Source organism: Periophthalmus magnuspinnatus, chromosome 14 (assembly GCF_009829125.3).
Source record: "Periophthalmus magnuspinnatus isolate fPerMag1 chromosome 14, fPerMag1.2.pri, whole genome shotgun sequence".
In the NCBI taxonomy this organism is placed as follows: domain Eukaryota; kingdom Metazoa; phylum Chordata; class Actinopteri; order Gobiiformes; family Gobiidae; genus Periophthalmus; species Periophthalmus magnuspinnatus.
This window is the reverse complement of record NC_047139.1, coordinates 28827876-28841747: the sequence shown is the minus strand read 5'-3', so window position 1 is coordinate 28841747 and position 13872 is coordinate 28827876. Positions and strand designations below refer to the sequence as shown.

At 38.7% G+C, this 13872-nt stretch overlaps 2 protein-coding genes across 5 annotated transcripts; one reads left to right on the top strand and one right to left on the bottom strand.

Annotated features, from left to right (window-relative positions):
• The first annotated feature begins 337 nt into the window (after positions 1 to 337).
• dnajc18 (DnaJ (Hsp40) homolog, subfamily C, member 18) lies at positions 338 to 5343 on the top strand. The gene is made up of 8 exons (XM_033978143.2): positions 338 to 826; positions 1550 to 1730; positions 1930 to 2075; positions 2418 to 2621; positions 2722 to 2834; positions 3396 to 3505; positions 3591 to 3763; positions 4061 to 5343. Exons 1-8 carry the CDS (start codon positions 700 to 702, stop codon positions 4180 to 4182), a joined length of 1176 nt encoding a protein of 391 aa, XP_033834034.1. The 5' UTR covers positions 338 to 699; the 3' UTR covers positions 4183 to 5343.
• A 58-nt stretch (positions 5344 to 5401) lies between these two features.
• brd8a (bromodomain containing 8a) lies at positions 5402 to 12808 on the bottom strand. 4 transcript variants are annotated; one of them, XM_033978952.2, is made up of 20 exons: positions 12427 to 12808; positions 11652 to 11748; positions 11249 to 11318; positions 11112 to 11161; positions 10918 to 11040; positions 10763 to 10843; positions 10609 to 10673; positions 10302 to 10444; positions 10015 to 10200; positions 9826 to 9904; positions 9569 to 9706; positions 9288 to 9445; positions 8743 to 9202; positions 8629 to 8672; positions 8266 to 8510; positions 7626 to 7718; positions 7481 to 7549; positions 6528 to 6813; positions 6088 to 6132; positions 5402 to 6000 (listed from the first exon to the last, which is right to left on the bottom strand). In XM_033978952.2, the coding sequence occupies exons 1-20, from the start codon at positions 12443 to 12445 to the stop codon at positions 5941 to 5943; spliced, it is 2511 nt and encodes an 836-aa protein (XP_033834843.1). In that variant the 5' UTR covers positions 12446 to 12808; the 3' UTR covers positions 5402 to 5940. The 4 variants fall into 4 exon arrangements, with proteins under 4 accessions (XP_033834843.1, XP_055082502.1, XP_055082503.1 ...); XM_055226527.1 differs by having other exon boundaries at positions 8629 to 8676; positions 8744 to 9202; XM_055226528.1 differs by lacking the exon at positions 6088 to 6132 and having other exon boundaries at positions 8629 to 8676; positions 8744 to 9202.
• Between the last annotated feature and the right edge of the window lie 1064 nt (positions 12809 to 13872).

Below are 13872 nucleotides of genomic sequence, written 5' to 3'. Positions count from 1 at the left end.
GAATCTTATCCTTTTACTTTTTAAAAAATATGAACATGCTGCTTGGGCTGTTTATTATACATTTCTTTAAAATACCAAATAATAAAGTGTTTTTAAAAGTCATTGTTTTGGTGACACTTTGTAGGCCTACACGAAGACTATTCTGCAACTATTATGGATAGAGACTCGCACTGTTTTAAAATCAACAGAAAGCTGATTGCATTGCAATTAATGAAAATATGTATTATTAAGTGGAAAACGTTTATATTCTTTTTTTTTTTAACAATCATTATTCTTTTATTCTTAGTTTTATTTTGTGTTGTTGTTTTGTTTTGTTTTTTTTACCGGATATGACGTCGCCCAGTTGGCTCCTCCCCCTCGCTCGAGCCCACCTCAACGTTTACTTTGGATAACGGCGCTGTTCATTCAGGCAAATTATTGTAATATCTGAATCAAAATGAATGTTCGTAGCATGCCATCTTCAAAATGACCACTTTTAAATTGCTGTTGCAGTCTGACAGCAGCCACACGCGTGTTATTTGTGACAGTGAGGTGAGTTTCTTAGCACACGGCGCTAACACTGTCCGCAGCTGTCAGTAACCAAAGCGCATACGGGCTGTTAGCTTAGCCGCACCGATCTGTCCGACATATGATACACACGGACATTTCACCCATATAAATAGCAACGGACTGTGCAAAATCCACCGCGAATAAACTAAAATGGACAAAGAAGAAGCGGACAGGCTAATAGAAAAGGCCAAGCTGTGTTTACGGTCGGGACGGAAAGAGAAGGCGCTGCAGCTGCTGAACGAAGCCCTGAGCCTGTACCCGAGCACCAGGGCCAGAGGTAAATATAGCACCGGCCACATGCCACTAACGCAATCCTGCTGCACCACATGAACACACCAGCAGGCACGGACCAAATACATGCAGCCGTGTCGACATAAGTTACATGTTTTTGTGTATTTTTTTGACACAGTGTTATATAAATGTCATATAAGTGACAGAATTCTGGTTTGTCATCCATCAGTGTTTACATGCACACCAAAAAATCTGATCATCATCTGATTTCAGGAGATTATTGAAATGTGATGTAAACAGTTACATCTGATGTAATCTAATTTCTTTCAGATTGTTGACAGGTGCAGGTTTTGACGAGGACATTTATGCAAGGGCAAAGTATGTGATAAAAACTAAGAGTTATTCATTGTATTTTGTCTCTCACCCACATCAGTTACTCTAAAAAAATGTAACTGATGATAATGAACTGATGATTAGATGTGTGTATGTAAACTCAACAATTATCAGCTGTAATTATTGTCTTAGCCAGTTATTCTAGTTTTCCATTTTGTTTTTTTTGTTTTGTTTTTTTCTCTCCACGTAAACGTACCCATGTTTCTTCAACATTGTCTAATGGTTTTCTTTTTATTGTTAATCCTCCAGTAAGAAAACGTTTATACACATAGTAATCATGCATTTAATAACATTTACAAGTTATATAGGATATATTTTGTTTTGTGTTGCTTTTCTGTTACTATTTTATTAAAGCATCTTTATTGTGTGATCTTAGTCCTTATAGAAGCCATACTCAGAAATGGAGGCACTCCTCAAACAGACTCAAACCATGTACCACCACCATCAGGCTGGAGAGATGAAGACTTTGGAAATAATGAAGCTACCAGTAATACAAATAATACAAATAGTGATGAAAAGCACAGCTACACAGAAGATCAACGGCAGTCTGTTCACAGGTATCTGTTCTGTATTTGAATTTGAATTACAACAAAGGCGGGACTTACTTGTTGAGACACCGAGACTATGCTTAATAATTCACCTATATCTTAGTGAAGTTTACCTAAAAATATTAAACAATTTGTTAGTTTTTGTTCATGTGTGCTGAATTGTAGCCTGCAGTCCCATCTCTAATCACTTCTGTGATCAATATTACAGGATAAAGAATTGCAAAGACTTCTATGAGATCCTTGGTGTTCCCAAAAATGCAAGTGAGGAAGATCTGAAGAAAGCATACAGAAAGCTGGCTTTAAAATTTCACCCTGATAAAAACTGTGCTCCCGGCGCAACAGATGCATTCAAAGGTATTTTATATTAGAATTCAAGATAATATATGACTGTTACACAGTGATTATGCATTTTATGAGTTATAACAAATATTTTTAACTGTTAAAAGTTATGTTAAGATTCTGTATTGATTTGCATGAGTGTATTAAATGAATTAATCATCAAACACTAAAAACAATTATAACATATATATATATAACAATATTAACAAAAGTTATATATTGTTGTGAAGCAGTTCTATGGATAGTAATGCCTTTCTATATTAAAAAAGTCAAATTAGTTATAGTGGGTTTTTTTTGGTTTTTTTGTTTTTATTGTCACATCAAGCAATCACATTAATTTTATTCCCGATTCAACAGCAATAGGAAATGCTTATGCAGTGCTGAGTAACCCAGAGAAGAGGCAGCAGTACGATCAGTATGGAGACCAGTCCAGTCCTTCGGCTCCACAGCACTCCACTCACGCCCACCATAGACACTACCGCAACTTCCACCGAGACTTCGAGGCTGACATCTCCCCTGAGGAGCTCTTCAACATATTCTTCGGAGGAAGATTCCCCACAGGTATAATGGCAAAAGGAGATTGTATCATGCCATATTTTTAAAAAGACAAAAAGAGAGGAATATTGTAATCATTTATCATGTGTGTCACAACATTGTGCAGGCAACATTCATGTGTACACCAACCAGGGAGCCTCCTATTCTCAGTTTTACCAGCCACGCCGTCGACGAGCGTATGAGAGGCGTGAGGAGGTCGTGGAGGAAAACCAGAGTCAGGTTGGTAACTCACAACCTCCCATGATGCTTTTCAACACACATGATGATTTCAGTCAGGGAGATACAATTTAAAAAAATAAAATAAGGTGTCAACAATAGGTCAACTGGACATGGTTTCCAAGAATTTGTTTCACCTCACTCTCTTCTGCATCTGAAAATGAAAAACAAATCAAAATAAAAACATGTTTGAATTTGGTCTTATTAGGGGCTTGCCCTTGCTAAATGTATTTATCAAAAGTTTTTCTTCAAACTTATGTTTAAGTAGACATTGATATACCTATTATTACAATACTGAATACTTAGATACCACTAGATACATATGAAAATTCACAGGATTTAGTCTTTATTTAGTCTTCATTTAGTCTATGTTATTTGCATAGAGTTTTAATACATTTCCATAAGCATATCAGCCGGCAGCTTGTAATACACTTCAAAGTAATCAGCGTTTTCTGTTATCTGCATTAGTTGTGTGTTGCTTTAAAACATGAATATGAAGTTAGTGTTGCAGTCCGCATGTCCAGTAACCTGATCTGTTCCCGTCTGCTGCTGATTTTATCACAGAACACCTTCACTGCTCTGCTCCAGCTCCTCCCTGTGCTGGTCCTAATCCTCATATCAGTGTTTACTCAGATGATGGCTACTAACCCTCCCTACAGCCTCTTCTATAAACCGTAAGTCTGTTGCATAACCAGCCTATATGTAGTATTGACTGCTCTGTTTTAATGGGTTAATTTGAATGATATCTCTCATTTCCAGGGCCTTGGGGCTGGTGGTGTCTAGGGAGACGCAGCACATGGGCGTACCATATTATGTAGATAAAAGTTTTGAGAAGGAGTACCGCGGAGCTGCTCTAGACGAGCTGGAGAAGACTATAGAAAGTGACTATATTGAGCATCTTCAGAGCAGTTGCTGGAAAGAGAAACAACAAAGTAAGACATTATTAAGAGACCACAGACAGATTAAGTGACAAGACCTCAAAAGTAGTGTATTAGAACAAGGTAAAATAGGCAAGAGTTACAATTTGACTAATTGGCCTAATTGTGTTGGCTACCCTCCCTGTTTCTGATCTTTTCCACAAGTGTAGCTAGCCAGAACTGCAGTTGTGACCACCAACATTTATTATATGATCATGCTGTTATGCTCATTTGTTGTATATTTGCCATCAACCCTATTGTTAATATTACTCTTTTTTTCTCCTTTTTCCTCATTATCTTTTATTTTTGCAGAGTCAGATTTGGCAAATCTAGGACAGCTTTACCGAGATGAGAGGTTAAAGCAGAAGGCTGAAACAATGAGGCTGGACAACTGTGAGAAACTACATCGACTAGTGCAGAGACAAAGAGGGTAATGAGGACTGTGCGAGAGAAGGAGACCGACTCATCTTAAACTACACATTTGAATTTGAGTGTAGTTATCCCAATCTGGCTACTTTTGGAGAAGAGTGAGGTATGGTGCAGTGGTAGCCAATGCCACTGAAAACTATGTGCCTTCTCTTGAATGGTAGAAAATAGTGTTGACATGTTAGCAGCCAGCACTGATGATGGAAGGTGCGAGGTATGGTGTTATTGTGGTAGTGTTGTACTAGTGGAGACACAACACTTATAGAAATTGCACAGTTTGGCATGGATCTGTGGGCTTGAAGGATGTTCAATTGGCACTGTTGGTTTTTGTTTTTTTTGTTGTTGTTTTTTTTTTTTGCTTTCTATGTAACTAGACAGCTTCTCTGTCTTTGCGCATTTTTGTATTTTTTAAATTTTCCTTGTGAATGTTACAAGAGCGTCATGGCTCAAGTTTTCTGTAGTAAGAAATTACACAGTAGTAAACTGACTGATTACCTTCTTGGACACTCAAAGACAGTATTTAGTTTTATTTGTAAGGACAAATCAAATTGAAACACTACCAATGCCAGTTGCCCATTTGCAGTGTGATGGGTCTCAATGTTTATACTTGCTTCAAACCATTATTTCCATGCTTACTGTCGACAGGCATTTTTTGTTAAGGTCAGGATCTTGGAATCCTAAAATGTTACTTGGTTAGCCATGCTTAATAGTTATTTTATAACTAACAGTATAACAGCATCCACAGTGTACTAAGAGGAGTGCTTAATCCTTCACACATTGTGACTACAGATCTCATTTTTTAAAACACTCATTGAAAAATGGATTCATCAACAAAACAGACTTGAGTGTTTTGTTTATTTCTTGACAACATTCTCCAATATTAATGCTTTTTCATGTCACTGACTAGACAGTTACTTAATAAGTTCTCATTTGTACGAAGTCTGTATCAAGCACTTTAGTTCAAATGTTTGTTCAAATTTAAGTTGTTTATTTATTTATTGTTGCATGCAGAACAGTTCAATGTCATGATTTATGTAGTTACGTCGCTGAAGCTAACTTCAGTCCAAGACCTCAGATTATTATTAAAACATTTAACATAAAACTGTGAAATGAAGACAAAGAAATCAGTGGCTCATATTCAACGAAAAATAAAAAGTTCTCACTATGTTGACTACTGCTCTTCTTTCACATGCAAATGTTACACTGCAAATAAGAGTCAAGTTTCATGATTGTAAGTTAAGTTTATTTGAAATTGAGAATACTGATTAGTACATAGTGCGATATTGAAACACTCAAAATAAATATATTTAAGCACTTGACATAGTTCACCCATAGGTTAATTGACCAACATAACAAGTGACAAAAATATCTCAAATACTTAGTACCACAGTGTATATAGGCAGATTTAATAGTGTATTTCATGTGATGGTTACAAGTATTATATTGTGTTCTTTGGCCTCATGATTCTTTCTAAATCACCACATTACTCAAATCCTTTATAACCTTTTACAGAGGCTCAGGAAATTAATGAATAGCTCTGTTAAAGATTTAGTATTAAATGCCCCTTAGTAACATTGGATTAATCTGTTAGTAAGCCCTGTACATGGATGACTTAAATTATACATTTATAGTCTATCCATTGATTTTAGAGTGCAAATAAATGATAACACGCCATGTTACAAAAACTGCATTAAAAGGAGCATCCATGCAGCACTATTATTCACTGCTCAACTTGAGTGATACTGTGAGCCAACATTTCCCACAATTCATTTCTTCATCTTGAGGTCAGCTTCCATGGCACAGCGTCTCCCTCTAGTGCCTCCATCCTGCAAAACAACACAGTACAAATATTACTGTCATTATGTTTTACAAACGCTGAAAAGGAAAAAATAGCTTTAGGACAAGGTACTTACAAAAAGAGAAAGAAGAAAGGCAGGAGAGGACATGGAAACAGAGTCCTGCCAGAGCAAAACGATGCAGTTACACTCAGAAGTGAAAAGGAAATAAAGCATAAAATTGGGCTTATCTGTTTCTAGCCATCCAGTACTAAGCTAAATGAAATGAAGCACTACATATTGGATGAAAAATTGTGTTTTTCTTTAAGACGTTCATCTAAATCAATTGTCAATAAAAAAAAGACTGAATACTGAAGGCTAAATATAATAAAACACCTTTTCACCTATGACACAACTATGATTCAGCCCAGATGCAGTAAGACTTAAAATAGTGGACAAAACAAAACTACTTACCTATTTCAAAACCTGCCCTTGGCTTTCATGAATTAAAATAACCTACTTTACAGAGAATATAGACACATTGAAAGGCAAGTAAACTTTCGTCAAAGAAGTGGCACCTTGTCAGTGGAGTCCTGTCTGCGTGTGCTCTCTCGGCCCCCCCGCAGGCTCTTGGCGCTGATGCCCGACTCGCTAGTCTCCATGATGAGCTGTGTGGCCAGAAACTGCTGCACCTGCTCCAGGACGTCCCGTTGCATCTCCAGAGCCATGTGGTACACGTCATGATCCAGGCTGTTGTACATGACCGCATTTTGGAACATCAACATTATGTCCCGCTGAAACTCTGCCGTGGTCCGGATCAAACCTGTCTCAATATTCTTTTTGATGGTGGCGAGATCCATGGGCCTTAAATATATATATAATATAATATTTTTAGTGTGAATGTTAGCAAATGTGTATTTTTTCTTCTTTTAAATGGTATACAAGGGTTTCAGAGTTATGGGAAAATATACATAGCCATAGCCATAGCAATTAACAACTCTAAACTAAATATTCTATCTTTTAAAAAGTCCTCACAATGGCACTTATGACAAGAAACTAAAACCAATGAATACATGTACAGTAAGTTATGGCTAGGCCTGTCAAGGTAATTACTATATTGACATATAGTTCAATATACGATAGCTGATCAATATAGTTTGGGGCTCAATATTTATCATGTGTATAGCTTCTTTGCAATAATGGGAGATTTTTTATTTTTTTTTGCTGTAATATGATAAGTTTTGAGCTGCATAGGGTTAAAAAGATAGCTTCTACGGCTAGGTATTGCTTCATTCTTCATTTATTTGTTGCTGCTCATGTCTTTTTAAACATTTGTTTGCTGGGATTATCCTGCTGTAAGGTTACTGTGTCACAGGCACAAAGTAGTTTCATTATCGTTTATCATAGCGTTTCTCTGTAGCAAATATATCATGCTCCAAAATTTGATACCGTGACAGGCCTAGTTACGACAACCCCATTGCTTACTCTTGTCATCACACATCTATACAATGATATAAACAAAATTTCCTACCTGTGCACAATACTATGGTATCCGGGTGCTATTTCATCTGTAACTGGCTGCAGGAAAACATTGGCGTACCTAGGATATAAACAATAATAAATTTGAATAAATGGGTTTTGTCTGAATCATATTAGCGTCATGTGCTCAAACTGACCTGTGATTGGCTGCTGCACGCCACACTAACATAATGGCTTTCTTCCAAATCTTGTGCGCTTGTAATGCCTCCTGATCCTCACTGCACATTGAACTGCAACAATATAAACCAGGACTACTGAGCAAAATATTTTATGCAAAAACCTAATTTAAAACCTTACACATTATTATGAACTGGCAAATATACAGGGATATCAGACAAAACATTATGACCAGCAAGCAATGAGTTTTAAAAAATCTTCCATCATGGTGGTTTGTTGGAAACCTGTAAAAGTATAGTGTGAAGACAGTTCCATGAGGTGTGATTCATCTGATCATCTTAAATTGTTTAGAAAACCAGAGTGCCAGAATACACAGCACATTGCAGTTTGTTGCATTTGAAGTACAACAGTGGACAGGTTGAAGTAAAATTACCATTAATTTTCCCGATTTATTTTTGGAAATATTTAGAAATGACGAGTACAATGAAGAATAACCAGCTAATCGGCAACTAATGACAATGCCATTGTAATCTTTAAAATTAAAAAATTAAAAAATCAACTGAAGAAGGTCATAATGTTATGTCTGACTGGTGAACAAAGCAAACACTTATTCAAACATTTTTACATTTGCCTGTTTTGTGGGCGAGGCTTTTCACTCACAACTGAGAGGAGGCAGGGCTACTGGGGATGGAGTCTGCAGTTGTGTTGAGTTGGAGAGAGGAGGAAGCCGTGAGACTGTATCCATCTTCACTCTCACTTGCTGCAGGCTCAAGCTCCATATCACCCTCTAGCTCTGAGAGAAAGGCCTCATCCTCCTCCCCTTTGACCCCACAGTCTTCAGCACCAGTGCTCTCACAGTCTGCTTGTGCTGTGTCAAAGCATGCTTCATCTTTCACCTTCTTCCCCTGTAAAGTTGCAGATAGCATACAAATATTAAATGATTTATGATACAGGTTAATATTTACACTGAATTCAGTACAACAGATGTAATCATGTCTGTTCTATATTTATTGGGTGCCATACCTTGAGACTCCTTTCTGTCAGAGGGCTATCTTCTAATAATGAGTCTGCCAACACATAAAGTCATTATATATTAGGCAAACTTAACATTTTTTTTTCCTGTATTGATCTACCTACCTCCATGACCTTTGTCAAGTCGGTGTTGTGTCCACTTCTCACCCTCACATTTAATGGTTATTTTAGTTGAGATTTGATTAACCTGCAGCATATCATCAGCAGGCTTTCTCTCTGCTTCAGAATGAGAAGAGTTGCATGGAGACAATGATGTTTGTGGGAGGCCTTTTAGTCCTCTGGGTAAAGCTCTAGGACAGTTATCTTGACTATTGCACAGAGATGCATGTTCAGCAGAAGGCCCTCTGTTTGCTAGTAACAGTTCAGTCTTTGCCACTGTGCTGCTCTGATGAGATGAACACTGTGAAGCTCCAGGAGTCACTGTAGGTGGCGCTGTTGGGCCACTGTCCTGAGGCTGGAAAGGCCCTGAGGCCCAGGCAGCAGCCAGAGTGTGCCCACTCTCTTCACACAGAGACAGAGCTGCTTCCACAGCCGCTGCATCCAGTGCCTCTGCACTCTCGTCGGCCTGAAGTCAAACCATACAAGGGAGCCACTGTAGCATGATTCATCTCATGTAGTGTATACAATATTGACAAAATAAGTTATTGCACCTTGTCCTCAATAATAGCAATGATATCTCCCACTGTCTTTAAATCCAGTTCATCTCCCATATATGCTACGTTCACATCCTCCTCACTTAGTTCAGACTCCTTCACTTCAGGAGTGGCCCTTCTGCACCCAGAGCCCATAGAGGGCATTGCATTTTGCCCTGCACACAAGACAATGATGTGTTTAACAGTGTCCAAATGTCTCCAGTGAATTTATTTACTCATAATATCATAATAATGCAGTTATACACAGTATGTGTTAAAGAGAGTATGCCTAGGCAGACCTGTACATGCTGAAGCATCTGTGTCTTCTGTAACAGGAGAGGCAGCAGAGGCCGCACTGTCTCCACTGACCATGAAACCTAATGGGGCTGAAAACGGAGTGGGTCCAGCCTCCAGCAGACGAGACAGCATCGGTGCACCTGCCATGTCACATACAATAACACAGTTAGCTGTAGGTCACATTTCAGATGTTACAACTGCAGTAGGAGATACTAGTGGTCAGTACTTATAATGTACATTGCTTAGCAGTCATATGTACCTGGGACCTGAGGCAGTGGAAGACCAGGTGGTGTTCCTGAATCCACCATGTGAATAGCAGAGAGCTCCCCATCTCCAATCTTCAAAATAAACATAACAAATAATACTGTCGGTGTATTCTAATGAGCAATACATAGTATTAAAATCATTTTAGAATAGTATTTCATATTTATTATTCTTGTTTAACTACCAGTCTGGCATTTGTGGGCAAAATGCTTCCTTTCTTCAGGAGCTCAGACAAAAGAGGAGAAGGTGGAGGTGTGGCTTTCTGAACCAAGAGCTTTTTTTGTGACTCATCCAGGACTGAAGGATGGCAGCCTTCATCTGCACCAGATCCAGAACAACCCAGTGAGATCAACTGAGCTGATCCTAAAGCCTGTAAAAAATATTCATGTAATTATCATCCTCAACCATGAAAAACAAACCAGCTATAAAGTGGATGTAAGACTGAAATGTCTCATAGCAATTGAAACTTACACTTTTTGGAGAGGCCAGTTCTGAAGTTAGGCATTCAAGTGGGTCCCCAGGTGATAACTCCTGGTTTGGGGATCCACAGCCTGTAGGTGAATTTATGGTAACTCCAGAAATACGCTTGGGAGCTAACTTTAATGCCAGTCTGGCTGAAAAAGCAAGACAAATACAAAAAATATCAATGAATATGTAAAGAATATTATAACAGTTGCACTAAGCTGGGGTAACATTATATACATGTGGATGAACACTCATATGTCATTCCAACAACTAGGCTTAAATACTGATATTATTAATGTGTTATGTAAAATACCCTGGTAAGCAGTATCAGTGGCCTTTCTTTTTAACTCAGCTGCCTCCTCTTCCTCTTTTTTCTTCCTATAAAAAGAATAAACACATCATTATTATTATCAGGTAAACACACAAATTAATATAAAATATATGTGTGCAAATAGTGTTTTTCTTACTGTTGGATGTCTTCCCACAAATCTTCTAGTTTTAAATCGAGGTGGCCCGCCTGAATAAGAACTGCCTCCCTTTTGAGCTTCCTACAAAGGCAGAGCATATGCTTTCCACACCTTTCATAATATGTACTATGTACATCATATGATTGTTGCCTCACCTGTGCTTCTCCTGAGTTTCTTTAATCAGCTTTTTGAGCTCATCAATCCTCTCTGCCGTCAGTCTGCGCACAATCACATCCTCCACCGTTTCCACAATCTCACCTTTTTCCCCACGCTTACGTCTATGAATAACAGATGTCATTATTATACACACATTTTATGCTCATAAAATACATAAATTGCACACACTCACTTTGGTGCTTCTGTTGTTTCGAGGAGCTCTGAGTATTTTGATGCACAATGCTGTGAAATATGCAAGAATCACACTGTGTGAAATGCAAGGATATTTATAAGCAAGGTTTAACAGCAAGATCTTTGAATATACCACACCTTTTGCGAAAACCAGTCAGGTGGTCTTCCAGGTTCTGCAAATGGTTTAATTGCACGACTAACAGAAACCCTGCAAAGTTTTTGAAAGAAAAACACTGAGCAATTCACAATGTGGCTTTTGATGTCAACAATGCAGAGTATAAAGGCTGGTTGAAAGTTTCCCCAAATGCATAGCTACAAAAAGGTTAAGTTAATTGATTATGGTATAGTGGTTTAAGACTATTGCAATATATCGTTCAAAGCATATAATACACAATATCAAGTGAAACAAAGTTATTATATGGATGTAGCAATTAAAAGAAGAAACAGAAAACCAGTATGAGGCTTCCTATTCTGATTTTAAATGACAACTACATTGTAACATGACAGAGCAACAGAATAATTTTCCAAAATTCAACATTACCAATTCTGGTCTCCACTTTTCATCACCGATGTAGCCAGGCAAAGCTTTTCTCTCACTGACCATGGCTCCGTTGGACCAATGACCAGTAACTTGTGCTCTGCAGAAAGATTACAAAAATGAAAAAGCCACTGTTGCAACATATACATCTACTCAAAGACTGTCCTGTCTGTGACACAATAACTCATCTGTCATGTCTAACAAAATATATTTTTAACATATCTCCCCAAGCGAAGTGGTATAAATATGACTGTGACCGTTGAATAAACCTTGCACAGGTCTGGTTCCAGACAAACAAAAAAACATTATCAGTCTTTAAAGCTTCTTCACACAGGTGGCTGTAACACTATGGGCCTGTAAGACAGACACTACACTGATGTTTAAATCACTGCAGTGTCTTGGGAGAAAGTTGAGAAATGAATAATGCTGAAAAGACAGATTTGTCAATAAAGAGAGAAAAACATGATAATAGCTGTGAATATTGGACAAAGTGGAGGGCTAGATCCTTCTGCGCAGTCTACATTGTGCACCTCTCTCACAAGTGCACAATACACGGGCTGAGTGTCGAGCCTGGCACAGGTCAAACGTGTGACTTTTACTGATTACCAATAAACAAAGGTACACAGTGATGCGGGCTCAGTCCTCACAGGCTTCATGAGGCAGTGAATCAGAGGAGGCAGAGGCAGAGGCAGCCATGCAGGAAGTTGGTAACATTACAACACACGATGTGCTGCTAGTAGCGGATAGCATCATTTCTGTGCGCCTTAGTCTTACTTACTTCCAACGCCACTAGCCATCTTGTTGTCATCCAGATGTGGTGTGCATCTTGGTTCAGATGGTGGTTGATGTGTCTGGATGTGTAGAGCTCTGATGATGTCTGAATGTGGAGCTGTGGACTTGAGCGCGCGCCGCCGTCCTTTACTCTCACTCACCGGGATTAGCCGCTGCTCATTTCAGGATTAACGCTGCTTCGCAGTCTCACAGAGCCCCAAACTCTGCTTTTGTAGTAAAAGGTTGTTTCATAGCGCTAGTTGTGCGTAGTTATAGCTCTGTCATTACAGCTAAAGTCCGAGTGACAGCCAAACGAGATGGTCGCGCTGTGTTCACGCACGTCATTCAGCGCTGCGCTCGTGCCTCTACACGCCCACCACACGGGTCCAGCCCTGTGCCCACCAGGCCACAGCAGCCTGTGCCCACCAGGCCACAGCAGCCTCTCCTTTACACCTTTACACCACGATTCAGAGAGGAGCTGGGAAATAATAACATGCTATTGTTTCAGATGGTAACATTTGAGGAGAGTGGATACAAAATGGACAAGGCGTTAGTGGGAGGGGCAGAAACCACACCTCCTTTTTCTTGGTTTAAAATGGCACGCGCTGAGATGTATGCCACAGCCTGAAGTCCGTTATAGGGATGTAAACGCAGCAATAAGCCTATCTACAGTAATGATGTAAATTAACCTACAAACAGTCTTGTATTGTAACATATTGTATTTTAATAGCTGCAAATAAAATAAATAAAACAATAGGCTACATTATCTTTATCCCACAGCGTGGTTAAATATGAGGTCATTTACATTATCTTTAACCTACAGCGTGCTTAAATATGAGGTCATTTATATTATCTTTAGCCTACATAGCATGCTTAAATATGAGGTCATGTACATTATCTTTAACATACATAGCATGCTTAAATATATGGTCATTTACATTATCTTTAGTCTACATAGCCTGCTTAAATATGTGGTAGTTTACATTATCTTTAGCATACAGAGCCTGCCCTGCTTAAATATGAGGTCATTTACATTATCTTTAGCCTACATATCCTGCTTAAATTTCAATTCAATTCAATTCATTTATTTTTGTAACGCCCAAAATCACAACAACAGTTGTCTCGAAGGGCGTTCATGTTTTAGCTGATGGGGGAAACCGGAATACCTGGAGGAAACCCATCCAGACACGGGGAGAAACATGAAAAACTCCACACAGAAAGGCCTGAGCGACCCGGGGATTGAACCAAACCCTCTTGCTGTGAGGCATGAGTGTTGCCACTCAGCCACCGTGCTGCCTACACACACAAACAAAACAACAGGAAAGTATAAATATGTGGTCATTCACATTATCTTCAGGCTACATAGTCTGCTTACATATGAGGTCTTTACATTATCTTTAGCCTACATATCATGCTTAAATATGAGGTCATTCACATTATCCTTAGCCTACAT

Coding starts and splice junctions, on each gene's coding strand:
- dnajc18 (XM_033978143.2), top strand. CDS start 700: ATGGACAAAGAAGAAGCGGACAGGCTAATAGAAAAGGCCAAGCTGTGT. Junction 827..1,549: donor CCCGAGCACCAGGGCCAGAG/GTAAATATAGCA, acceptor GTGTGATCTTAG/TCCTTATAGAAGCCATACTC. Junction 3,506..3,590: donor TACAGCCTCTTCTATAAACC/GTAAGTCTGTTG, acceptor TCTCATTTCCAG/GGCCTTGGGGCTGGTGGTGT.
- brd8a (XM_055226527.1), bottom strand. Junction 10,201..10,301: donor AACTGGCCTCTCCAAAAAGT/GTAAGTTTCAAT, acceptor TATTTTTTACAG/GCTTTAGGATCAGCTCAGTT. Junction 9,707..9,825: donor TCCACTGCCTCAGGTCCCAG/GTACATATGACT, acceptor GTGACATGGCAG/GTGCACCGATGCTGTCTCGT.